This window comes from Phocoena sinus, chromosome 19 (genome assembly GCF_008692025.1).
Source record: "Phocoena sinus isolate mPhoSin1 chromosome 19, mPhoSin1.pri, whole genome shotgun sequence".
In the NCBI taxonomy this organism is placed as follows: Eukaryota; Metazoa; Chordata; class Mammalia; order Artiodactyla; family Phocoenidae; genus Phocoena; species Phocoena sinus.
In genome coordinates this window covers 2,116,585-2,129,392 of record NC_045781.1, presented here as the reverse complement: position 1 = coordinate 2,129,392, position 12,808 = coordinate 2,116,585, and the positions used below count along the sequence as shown (strand labels likewise).

Genomic DNA, 12,808 nt, shown 5'->3' with positions numbered 1-12,808 from the left:
CTCCTTTATCAAAGATAAGGTGACCATATGTGCGTGGGTTTATCTCTGGGCTTTCTATCAAAATTGAGTTATTTGTAGTGAGGTGGATGGACCTAGAGTCTGTCACACAGAGTGAAGTAAGTCAGAAAGAGAAAGACAAATACCGTATGCTAACACATATATATAGAATATAAGAAAAAAATGTCATGAAGAACCTAGGGGTAAGACGGGAATAAAGACACAGACCTACTAGAGAATGGACTTGAGGATATGGGGAGGGGGAAAGGTAAGCTGTGACAAAGTGAGGGAGTGGCATGGACATATATACACTACCAAACGTAAAATAGATAGCTAGTGGGAGGCAGCCGCATAGCACAGGGAGAACAGCTCGGTGCTTTGTGACCACCTAGAGGGGTGGGATAGGGAGGGTGGGAGGAAGAGAGACGCAAGAGGGAAGAGATATGGGAACATATGTATAACTGATTCACTTTGTTATAAAGCAAAAACTAACACACCATTGTAAAGCAATTATACTCCAACAAAGATGTTAAAAAGAAAGAATTGTCAAACTGTTTTCAAAGTGTTCAATGCCCTACTTTAAAAATATATGTATGTCAGGGTAAGGAGGGCAATTATAAATGGCAATTTATAGATGAGATGATACAAATGAGCAATGAATCTAATAAGTCTCCTTGATATTCAGGAAGAATGCTAGTTACAATGTTTTACCATCACTGTACCAGATCAGGAAAAATTCAAATGATTGTTAACACCTAGAACTGCAGTGGTTTTAAAAAAGTGGGCACTCTCTCTCTCATACATTGCTGGTGGTGGCATAAATTGTTAAAACCTTCTTGGACAACAACCTGGTATCACCCATTAAAATTTTGAATTGTGGGGATTTCCCTGGTGGCACAAAGGGTAAGAATCCGCCTGCCAATGCAGGGGACACGGGTTCGATCCCTGGTCCAGGAATATCCCACATGCTGCAGAGCAACTAAGCTCCACAACTACTGAACCTGTGTGCCACAACCACTGAAGCCTGCGCGCTCTAGGGCCTGTGTGCTGCAACTGCTGAGCCTGCATGCTTGCAGCTACTGACGCCCGCGCGCCTAGAGCCCGTGCTCCGAAACAAGAGAAGCCACCACGATGAGAAGCCCACGCACCGCAATGAAGAGTAGCCCCCGCTTGCAGCAACTAGAGAAAGCCTGCACGCAGCAACAAAGACCCAACGCAGCCAAAAAATAAATAAATTAAATAAATAAATAAATTTTGAATTGTTCTGGCTACACTTTGACCCAGAATCGCCACGTTTGCAGATATCTCACAGGAATATTAAAGCACTGATCTGTAAAATTACATGTACAAGGATGTTTATTGTAGCATTGTTTTAAATGGCCCAAACTGGAAAGAATGTGAATATTCACCAATAACATAATGACTGAATAGATTATGTTGCCCCCATATTGTGAGACCTTATGAAGCAATTTTAAAAAATTAGTTGTATCTCTGTATATTGACATGGAGGCCTGTTATAGTTATAAATAAAAATGTAAAAATTTAGAGTAAAATTCTAAATAAAATTCTAAATTAAAAAACGTAAAGACAAAAATTCTAGACCTAGCTACAGATGTTTGCATATGAGGATGCACACCCCAAAATTCAAGGAATTGAATTTTTTCCCAAATTTCAGCAATCATGAAAGTTATTAACTGAAATTGGTATAATGTATCTGGAGCGCAATTTGTCAATATGCATTAAGATCTGAATGTTCATGGCCTTTGACAATGTATCATTTTAAGGATTTTTTGCCAAGAAAATAACTTAGGAATGCTTGCAACAATGTAATTGCGAGAATATTCATAGCATTTTGTGCTTCTTTTTCTTTTCTCTCTTTTGTTTTTTTTTTAAATTTTTGGCCATGCCACACGGCATGTGGGATCTTAGTTCCCTGATGGAACCCGGGCCCCCTGCAGTGGAAGCGCAGAGTCTTAACCACTGGACCGCCAGGGAAGTCCCAGCATTTTGTGCCCCTAATGGAGAGCTGTTGGGAGAAACCTCTATTCAACAATAGAGGGGTCGTTAAACTGAGGAACAGCTACACATGGAATCCTACAGTGCCATGAGAAACAAATTTTGTAAGTATATTTACTTCCATGAAAGATGTCGATTATATATCCTGATGTGGAAAATTCAGGTTAGAAAACAGCATGGACAGTGTAATTACGTTTTGATTTTGTAATGCAATGAGTGTATGTATGTATATTGGAAAGAATTTGAAAATCAACACTATGAACTGCTAATGGCGATTGCCAGTGTGTGGCAGACCTTGGGAAGGCTTTGCTTTCATTTTCACTTCATTGTATTTTGTCAAAAAATTTTTGTGTGTGTGGCAAGCATGCATTGCTTTTATAATAAGATTATTTTTCAATATTAAAAAATCACTGTAATCTCTGTCTTCTGCCCCTTTCCCTGTTATAGGATGCATCTCCCTCATGGAATTGTAGCTGCAGTAGAATCTGATATTTTCTTGACTCCATTATCACCTAAAGAGGTGTCCTTTTAGTCACATACCCCACTGGGGGAGAAACGCTACCCCACGCTCTGCCCTTATGTCTTGAGTGAACTGGCCACAGCGGCTCTTGGGTCTAGGGGAGGGCATGTAACACCTGCTGGCCAACTAGAGCATTGCAACCTCCCCCCTCCCCCACCCCAGGCCAACAACCACAATTATTGGTTCAGGGCTTGGGAAGGATGGCAGCCTGGGGATGAGAAGAACCATGGGCAAAGAGGACAGACTCAAAGTGCTCCCACACCTGGCCAGGTGGAGCTTTGAAAAGAGGAGTATTTCTGAGGAAAGACGAAACATGAAAATTTTTGGTGGCACAAATTTTTCCAAACAATTGGAACCAAGCTCTCCCGTTTCCCAGATCATATTTGGCATCCTGCTTTTGTCACTTAGCAATGTATCTGTAAGATTTGCATATAGAGAATTTTTATGACCATTTTAAAGGGTGTTCTGCTAACCATGGTCGGAATTCAGGTGGAAAAGGCCAGTCTTGAACTTTGCTTGCCACCATGCCAAACAGAAAAGAGAGATCTGGAGGGTCTCACACCAGGAATTAAATGATTTGGTCTAGAAGTGACATATTACTCATTGGCCAGTACCACTCACATGATCCCACCCATGCATAAAGAGCCTGGAAGGTAGAGAGCTGGAAACATCAGTGAAGATGAAGATAAAATGGTAATAGCTGTGTCAAAGTGATTGTGAATTTAAAATTTGATAAATATTGGCCAATTGTTTTCCAAAAACACTGCCTCAATCTGCATTCCCACAGTAGTCTCAGAGGGTACATTGCCCCACATCCAACCAACACTGGGTTCTCTCAAAGGATTTTTTTTTTGTTTAATTTGCTCTGAGCAAATTAAAAGATGCTCCACTACCAGGGGGGAGCATCTTATTACTTTGAGTTTCATTTCTTTAGTTGTGGTGGAGATTGAATATTATTCCATAGTTTATTGGCCATTTCTATTGCCTTTTTTTGGATGAACTATTGGGTTATTTGTCTTTTTGCAAATAGTTTGGAATGGGTATCATTGTAGGTTAACTTTTGCCCATATCTTTTACTTTCTTCTCCAGGATAAATTCCCAAAGTTGAATGGATGAATGCAAGGCCATTCAGATTCTCGAGGCTTTTTGTATTTATTAGCAAACTGCCCTTCTAAAACGTACCAACATATACTCTCACCAAACACACTAGAACATGTTCATTTCCCTTGAGGCACTGTCAACACGATTTTATTTTTTTTCTTTTTGGCCGCACCACTCTGCATGTGGGATCTTAGTTCCCCGACCAGGGATGGAACTTGTGCCCCCTTCAGTGGAAGCACGGAGTCTTAACCACTGAACCGCCAGGGAAGTCCCCCAACACGAATTTTTATTACTTAAAATAAAAATGAAAAATATGCTAGTATGGTAGTAAGTCATTCTATAGAAGGTCTTTCTTTGAATTTCTGTTTTCTCTTATAAAATGCATATTTATTCAATTATAAAGGTAATACAAGTTTATTGCAAAAAATTCAAATGTATAAAATAGAAAATATGAGTCCCCTGTGGTCTCATGCCTAAAAACATAGCTAATAACTCTTTGATATATATCTTTTCAGATTCTTTTCTAGGTTATTAGTTATTAACATAAATAACTACTGCAATTAGTCTATTATTGTTGTTTTACAAATCTTTGACATACTCTTATACTGTTTCTTTCATTTTTAACTAAACAACTTACTGTCTCTCCATGGCAGTATCTGCAAGTCTGGTTTAATCTCTTTAATGAATGCCTGTTATTTCACACTATGTATATAATGTAACATATTTAAATAATTTCAGGTTGGTGGACATTGGAGTTATTTGTAAAAATTTCCAATAAAATAATGTTTATTCCAAATTTCACAGTGTTGTAATAAAAATTCTTGTGCTTAAACTTTGTATTATACTTTTTTTTACAGTGGGCAAGGAGTAAATTTCCATTTCTTGGATTACTAGAGGGCGTGCACATCTTTTTTGTAGGTTATCAGCCACTTACATGTTTCCTTCAATAGCCTTGATGTTCATGACCATTTTCCTTTTGGTTTTTCTCTCGGTGGAGGTCTTCATATTTTTCTCCTTTATTTAAAGAAGTCTTTATACGTTATGTTGCAAATATTTTCCTCCAGATTTCTATTTGCCTTTGAAAGCTGTGCACGTGTTTTGGCCACGAAAGTGTTAAAATCAGGAGCAGGAAATGTCAGTTCTCGCTGAATAGACTCGGCGCTGTGGGAGGGTTCTCCGCAGCGCTGCGTGGACCTCCTTGTTCCGCAGGCAGTAGACTAGATCAGGCAGCACATGGGCGTGGCCACCGTGTAGATGACAGACAGCAACTTGTTGAGGTCAGTGGGTTCGACACGGCTGGGGCGGGAATACGTGAAGAGAACCACTGAGCAGATGTCCACCACAGTCAGGTTGGGGGCGCAGGTGGAGGGGTTGCTGCCGGCAGCAGCCGAAGGCATTTGGAGCACAGCCCTCCTGATGGCCGCATATGAGGCCAGAGCAACTAGCAGAATCCTGCAGATGACGATGGCAGAGATGAAGTCGACCAGCTCCGTCAGGGTCACGTGGGTGCAGGACAGGTTGAGCAGAGGGGAGACATCACAGAAAAATTGGTTGAGGACATTGGGGCCACAGGAGGACAGGCTGGCGATGCATGATATCTTGACCACCGAGACCAACAGCCCACAAAGCCATGAGGACAAAGCTAAACCCAGGCATATCTGGGGCCTCATGAGCAGCAGGTAGGGTAGTGGGTGGCAGATGGCCACATAGTGGTCATAGGCCAGGGAGGCCAGGAGGGTGCACTTGGTGCCAATGAGAGATATGAATAAAAAAAGCTGAATTATGCAGGCTGTGAGGGGCACATGGCATGCACCGGACCTCAGCCCCACGAGCAAGCTGGGCATGGTCACTGACATGTAGCACATCTCCAGGCAGCTCAGGTTGCCCAGGAAGAAGTACATGGGCTTTCAGAGCTCACCATGACTTCAGACAAGGAAAATGATGCGCGTTTTCTCCAGGTGGGTCAGCAGGTAGAGAGTCAGGAAGACGGCAAACAGCACAATCCTTATGCCTTGCCTGGCAGATAAACCCAGTAGGATAAACTTTTGCACTCTGGACATACTGCCCAAGTCCAGAGACCTCTCCATCTATGTAAGAAAGAAACAGCTTTGTAGAGACCATGATCCATGCAGAAATAAATTGATCAAAGGGGCAGAGCATATACAGTTAGGGCCCCTAGAGCCAATGCTACTTTGCTGTAGGTTGACTCTTGCTCTGAGCGCCAGCAAGGAGCAGTTGGGAAATTGCAAAACCGGAAACGGAAAATTTAACACTTTACTACATCTCTGATCATTGACAAGATACCCAAACTTTGTGAGCCTCCTTTATCTTATCTGTAAAATGGAGGTGAAATCTATCCCCAGGAGGTCCTTAGTCCTTATGGATATTAAACATAGCAACAGACGAGAAAGTGCTTTATAGAGAGAGTCATGATTATTCCTTTACTTTTTTTAAAAAATAAATTTATTTATTTTTGGCTGTGTTGGATCTTCGTTGTGGTGCATGGGCTTCTCTTTGCGGTGGTTTCTCTTTGCGGTGGCTTCTCTTGTTGTGGAGCAGCGGCTGTAGGCGCGTGGGCTTCAGTAGTTGTGGCTCACAGGCTCTAGAGTACAGGCTCAGTAGTCGTGGCGCACGGGCTTCATTGCTCCATAGCATGTGGGATCTTCCCGGACCAGGGCTCAAACCCGTCCCCTGCATTGGCAGGCTGATTCTTAACCACTGCGCCACCAGGGAAGCCCCATGCACTGCTTTTTGAGCATCCCCTGCCATTCGCAAGCTTTTCCGAAGACACAACATGACCAATCTCAAGGCAGTGCCTGTTTTCTTCCTCCGGGTTTCTCAGCGGTCCCTGAGATACAGCTGCTCAGCGCTGCTGCCTTCCTTCTGGCTTACCCGGCCGCGTTTCTGGGGAACATCTCCATCGTCGCCGCCGTGACGCTGGACGCCCGCCTGCACACGCCCATGTACTCCTTCCTCAAACACCTCTCCTTGGTGGATATCTGCTCCGTGTCCACCACCCTGCCCTGGGCCCCGGTGGCCACCCTGCTGGGCTCGGGGCAGATTTCCCTCCATGCATACATGTCCCAACTCTGCCTTTGTCTGCCTCGAGTCCGCAGAGCGTTTTCTCATCACCTCCATGGCTTGACCATTGTCTGGCCACCTACAGGCCCCTGGTGTACGGGGCAGCCATGAGGCCCCGGACCTGCGTCTCCATGGCGGCGGCCTGGGGAAGTGGGCTCCTCTTCTCTGCCCTCCCCTAACCAACACCTTCTCCCTGCTCTTCTGCGGCCCCAACGTGATTGACCACTTCTGTGACATCCCACCACTCATGCGCCTAGCCTATGCCAACACAGGTGTCCACGACACTGCGGGATTTGCAGCCAGCGGTTGCGTCATCATCAGCTGCTTCAGCCTCACTGTCCTGTCCTATGTGCGCATCTTGGCCATGGGGGTTCAGATCCGCTCAGCAGCCAGCCCCTGGAAGGCCTTCTCCACGTGTTCCTCCCACCTGGCCACCGTCCTCCTGTTTTACGGCACTGGCAGCTCTGCCTACATGCCCACTGCGCGATATTCCCCACAGCAAGGGTGCCTGGCTGCCGTCTTCTACTGCATCCTCATGCCCACCCTAAATCCGCTTATCTACAGCCTGAAGAACAAGGACATGAAGGGATCCCTGCGGAAGCTGTATCTTAAGGTGCCACCTTAAGACATGGAGTGACCCAGAAATCCAGCCTCACAGGATTTTCCTTGTGGTCATAGTGGAGGTGTTAATGTCTCCAGAGACCACCAGGAACACACTGGGTGGCCCAAAAAGTTGACAACAACGTTGATGCCGATTCATGCAGGAAGCCCCAATAGGCAGCTGGATAAAATGGAGACGTGTCCCAGGTGCATTTAATTTAGGCAAATGGTACTGTACATACACAGGGGAAGGTAGAAAGAGGGAGAGAAAAATTTAAAAAACAGTTGACTTTCAGTATTCACGGGCTCCACATTTGCGGATTCAACCAACCGTGGATCGTGTACTGTTTACAATCCCTGGTTGGTCGAACCCATGAATGCAGAACCTGTGGGTATGGAGGGCAGACTATGGGACTTGAGCATCCATTCTGGTATCCTGGTGGGTCCTGGAACCAATCCCCTGTGCGTACTGAACGACAACTGTGGTAAGGGGTCATTTCATCCCAAAGCCCACCAATGACCCTGTATCCTGGAGTGTGAGTCCACTAGGGGACTTTCTGCTCAGCTCATCCATTTCCATGGACCTCCCACAAGTGATCACACCTTGACCTGCTCAAAACGATTCTAATGCTTAGTGGTACACACTTTCCATCTAATATTTGTCTGAAATGCAAGTCAGTGAGTTCATCAGAAGAAGCAACTATTCTGGAAGAAAAACAGTCCATATCGTACTTGCAGAGACATGGTCTTCATGTGGCTCCTTCCTAAGAGAACATCAGGGATACATTTTTCTTTCTCTAATGTTTACCTGATAGCACTGTATTGGTTGGGTTTTGGGTTCAGCTGCTTTAACAGACCAAACAACAGTGGCTTAAATAATACAGGTTTTTTTTTTTCTCTTTCCTGTAAACATGGGTGTCTCTACACCACAAAGTCATCCTGAGACCAGGTTCCTCCCATCTCATTGCTGTACCATCCCATACAGTCTCCTTATCCACGTGGTAGGAGAAGGCTTACTAGCAACTCACTCACAGTCCAGCTGCAGGAAGGAAGACAGAGGAAGTAGAGGGCAAGGAGAGTGCTTTTCAGATGTGACCTGGAAGTTGTACCCATCACTTCTGCTGACATCCCATTGGCCAGTGCTTAGTCACATGGCCACTCTGACCTGCAAGGGATGCTGGGAAATGTCTCCAGCTGGGTTACCATGTGCTCAGATAAAGCTCCAGAAAAAAATGGAGAGAACAATATTTACTATTTTTTAATCACTCCTCCACATCTGATCTCTTGATGAGCCAACATTTAAAAAAATAATTTATTTTATTTTTGGCTGCATTGGGCCTTCGTTGCGGCGAGTGGGGGCTGCTCTTCGTTGCGGTGCGTGGGCTTCTCACTGCGGTGGCCTCTCGTTGTGGAGCATGGGCTCTAGGTGCACAGGCTTCAGCAGCTGTGGCACGCAGGCTCAGTAGTTGTGGCTCGCAGGCTCTAGAGTGCAGGCTCAGTCATTGTGGCACATGGGCTTAGTTGCTCCACAGCATGTGGGATCTTCCCGGACCAGGGTTCGAACCAGTGTCCCCTGCATTGGCAGGCGGATTCTTAACCACTGCACCACCAGGGAGGTCCCCAAGCCACTATTTCTTATTCCACCTATTGTCATGCTTCCAATTCTTCCCTTTTTTCCCAGGCCACCTGTACTAGTCACTTTTATACATTATCTCTATCACTCTTTATAAAATCCTCTTCATTTTACATGTGGAAGATGAAGTTCAGATAGGATAGGCAATCTACCCAAAGTTCAGAGGGTTGAGAGAGGATCCAATATTTTTGGTCCAGAACCATTTGGGGTTCTACTTTGCGGGGGGGGGGGGTGTTCTGCTTTTTATGATAGAGATTGGATTGTATTTCTCTAGGACTTTAAAAAATCTTACCTTGTTGAGACATTTCTTTGGGAGTTTTTAGGAGAGGGTTGCAGTGCTACCAACATATCCTTGAGGGTTGAAGAGCTCTCCTTTACTTGAGAACATGAACCTCTTGATCAAATGCATAATCCCTGGGAGAGACATAAATTGGCATGTGACCAGCCGGCCAGATCAGGCAAGTCTTTGGTGATTCCTGGGGTTGGCAGGCACATGCCAATGAGTCCCATCCTGGTAATAATCCCTTCCCCTTGTGTGGGAGTAAACTGTGATTTAACTTTAGCAAACAGAATACAGCAAAGGTGACGGGTGTCACTCCCACGATTACCTGAGATATACTGTCTGAGGCAGAAAACATCAAGGCGCTTGGTGTAACCCCCAGACCCCTGAGTGGCCAACTCCCTATCAGTTACAAGGTCACCTCATCCGAACGACCATCTGTGGCCCTGCCATCCAAAGCAGATCTCCTCCAGGTGACTCACCATGCCTGCATCCTGTTTTGTTACCTCCATTGCATTTATCATCCTTCTGAAATTACTTAAGTTATTCAGTTTGTTTGCTCTGCCCCGAATCCCCATCCCCTTCCTTCAGATATAATCCCCATGAGGGCAGCGCTCTGGTCTCCTCAGTACTGTATCGCCTGTGTGTCGTAGTGTCTGGCACACACTGGTGTTCAATGTGTATTTTTCTGAACGAATATGAAGCAGAACAGCAAAACACAAAAATCAGAGCTTCCCTGGTGTGAGCTGGGGTCCGGGGGCTGGGATCCCTGAGCCTTGGTGGTTTCCTATCTCCATGGTCATTTCTGCAACACCTGCCTGGAATCTTTGGGCCCCACAAATCCAGTTCAGACACCCCTTCCTGAATCAGATTAATACCTGCTAGTGAATCTAAACCACCATTCATTGAAAGATACTCCATTATTTTAAGTTCCACTAAGGAAGAAAAAGATACTGCCAATCAAACCATGACACCTCATCAATAGAACACATCCTGATCCATGTTAAAACATGCTGTTCAGCCTTAGATCACAGTTCAAGCATGACTTCCTTATCACCCCCTGCTGGCCAACTTAGCCCATTTTTCCTCCTATACTCTCATCACTCTCATTTCTTCAAAATACGCATTGCAATTTTAATTATTCTATAATCATTTGTTTAAAATTTGTCTCTGACACTAGAATGAAAGTTGCATGAACACAGACATTACTTTGGCTTATTTACTCTGGTGCTGATAAATCAACTCTCTGGAAAAAAAAAACAGCATTTGTCAATTTCCATGGTGTAAACAATCTCACCACAGCTAATGCCAAGCTACTGATAGCTTAATGACCGATTTGCAACATTCTTGAATATTTAACAATTAGCTCTTGTGAGCTGGTACTAGCATGCTCCAGCACACAGTTGACCCAGACCAGATTCTCCCTGTACATAATAGAAGCTCAATAAACAATTGGTTAGTGAATGGATAGACCATCGTTGAATCACATTGAATGGACATGTAGCAAGCACTTCAGACTTCACACATCTACACAGAGCTCTTCATTTATCCTCCACACCTGGATCTTCCCCAGTTTTCACCCCACTTAGTGGCACTGTCATCCACGAATCAGGACAGAATCCTAAAAGGCATACTGTATGGTCAGGCCACTCAAGGTGGCCGTTTTCTTGCTCTCTACATCCCTGCTGGACCAGTGCCTGCATCACCTACACTCACACACATGACTCACTTTCCTACACTTGCCCCAAGCCCCAGCTGATGATTGCTCTTATCAAACGGGCCGTGAGGGTCGTGCTCCTCTGCTGGTTTCCCTGGTAACCAATGAGCCCACCTGATGTTAATTCCCCCATAACTGGCAATCTCCCCTTCCTCGCCACGTTGTGAAGACGCCATATCCTGCCCGCCGTCTGCCACACACGGTGCGGTGTTGCTTCAGACGTGTAAGCGCCCCAACCCATTAAACCATTGATGTCTCTGTTGCTGACTCCGGGCTCTTTCTTCGGTCTTGAGGCCGGGCAAGTTCAGGCCTTGAGGCCTGTGGGGTGCAGCCCAACAACTGGCAGAGCCAGCCAGCAGACCGAGGAAACTCCTGTGAGCACCAAGATGTCGGGAAATACAGGATGGGAAATGGAAAGTTGTGGGGGCTGTCCGCTCACATGTGGGGCCCAAAGGTTTCAGGGGTGATCCTGAATGTTGCAGGGGAAATCCCAGGGTGGCTGTCCACTGGTATGCAGGGCCCTGTGGTGGCTGTTGATAAAAGAAATGTTCACACGTTGAGATACAGGGAAGCCATTCAGGCTTATACCTGAGTTAACTTGAATGTTATGCTACTTAAAATAGCCTGTTTGTGGCCTGTCGTATATACGTTGTACATCTGCTTTAATTATTTAAGGGCACACTGACCAGAAGTAAAGAATGTCCATGTTAAAAATAAAGATTAAGTGCCTCTCTTCCTTTTCCTCCTTTAATGATAAAGACTCCCTTCCCAGGTGCCAAGGCCATACTGACTCGCTGTGTATGTGCTGATCTGTTTTTTTTTTTTTTAACGTTGAAGAAATATAACCCTGACTTGTTTAATGTTCTTTGTTCTGACAATATATAAAGCTGCTGAAAACTGGAGCAGCTTCTCAAGAGTAATCCGGGAAGATGGCTTTCAGGTTAGCCCCCAGTTTGGCTTATAAAAATAAAAACTCTTTTCTATAATAAATAAAACTCTTTTCTATTCTTCTACAGATTATTATTTTCATTAACATTGCTTTGGTGTAGTTAGCAGGATATCAGAAGAACCCACCTGAGGTCACCTGGAGTCTACTTTAGACCACGCTTGTAACAAGCATGGGCCCCTTGAGCCCCTCTGGCTTCACAGCACCCTTCAGGTGATTTGGTGAGTTTTTCCTGATACCCGGGTCTCCTTATATTAAGTGATGGTCCACGACTTTTATCTGAGCTGTTATCTTAAGACTTGGAGTCTTAAGAGGGTGCCAGTAGGTGTCCTAGGCAGAGGACCTGGGGGAAGGTCCAGGCAAGAAGGCCTGGAAGGAATTTTGCAGTGAACTGGGTTGGCTGATTTTTTAAATGTGGCTTAAAATTGGAAATTTAAATTTAGATTTGCACTTTATAGTAAAATGAAACTAAAAGAAAGCAGGAGATTGTGCTTCTAAAGCCTCCCAGCTCCTGGACAGGCAGCCACCCACTGGAGCTCCGGCTGGCTTCTGCAACTGGTACGGAGCCAATACTTACAGATATTTACCTAACCCTAAATTGGCCAAGATGAAATTTTTTTTGACATTCCAAAACTAATTTTGCATGCACAGTTAAACACAGCTGGCTTGATAAAACATCTTTTCAAAATTCTGACCCTCAGAGACAAAAGTACTCCTAGGAAAAGTCTTGAAGTTGTAACTCTTATCATGTCCTTGAAATGCAAACACAGCCCATGCTGCCTGAGACTACAGCCTTGGCTTAATTAGTAGAAACTAAGACCTTAAAAAAAATGGACTTTTAAAACTGAAGCAGGAAAACTATGAGATCTCTGTGTCTATCTGGATGTATGTATGTTTGTGTATGTTATAAATGTGAT

At 44.7% G+C, this 12,808-nt stretch overlaps 2 protein-coding genes across 2 annotated transcripts; one reads left to right on the top strand and one right to left on the bottom strand.

Annotated features, from left to right (window-relative positions):
* Positions 1 to 4,753: 4,753 nt before the first annotated feature.
* Positions 4,754 to 5,721, bottom strand: LOC116744035 (olfactory receptor 5-like). The gene is given in 2 exon segments (XM_032613319.1): positions 4,754 to 4,861; positions 4,864 to 5,721. Coding segments are annotated over 2 exon segments (966 nt in total).
* A 97-nt stretch (positions 5,722 to 5,818) lies between these two features.
* Positions 5,819 to 7,340, top strand: LOC116744034 (olfactory receptor 1020-like). Its single transcript, XM_032613318.1, has 3 exons — positions 5,819 to 5,831; positions 6,477 to 6,667; positions 6,801 to 7,340. Exons 1-3 carry the CDS (start codon positions 5,819 to 5,821, stop codon positions 7,338 to 7,340), a joined length of 744 nt encoding a protein of 247 aa, XP_032469209.1.
* The last annotated feature ends 5,468 nt before the right edge of the window (positions 7,341 to 12,808 follow it).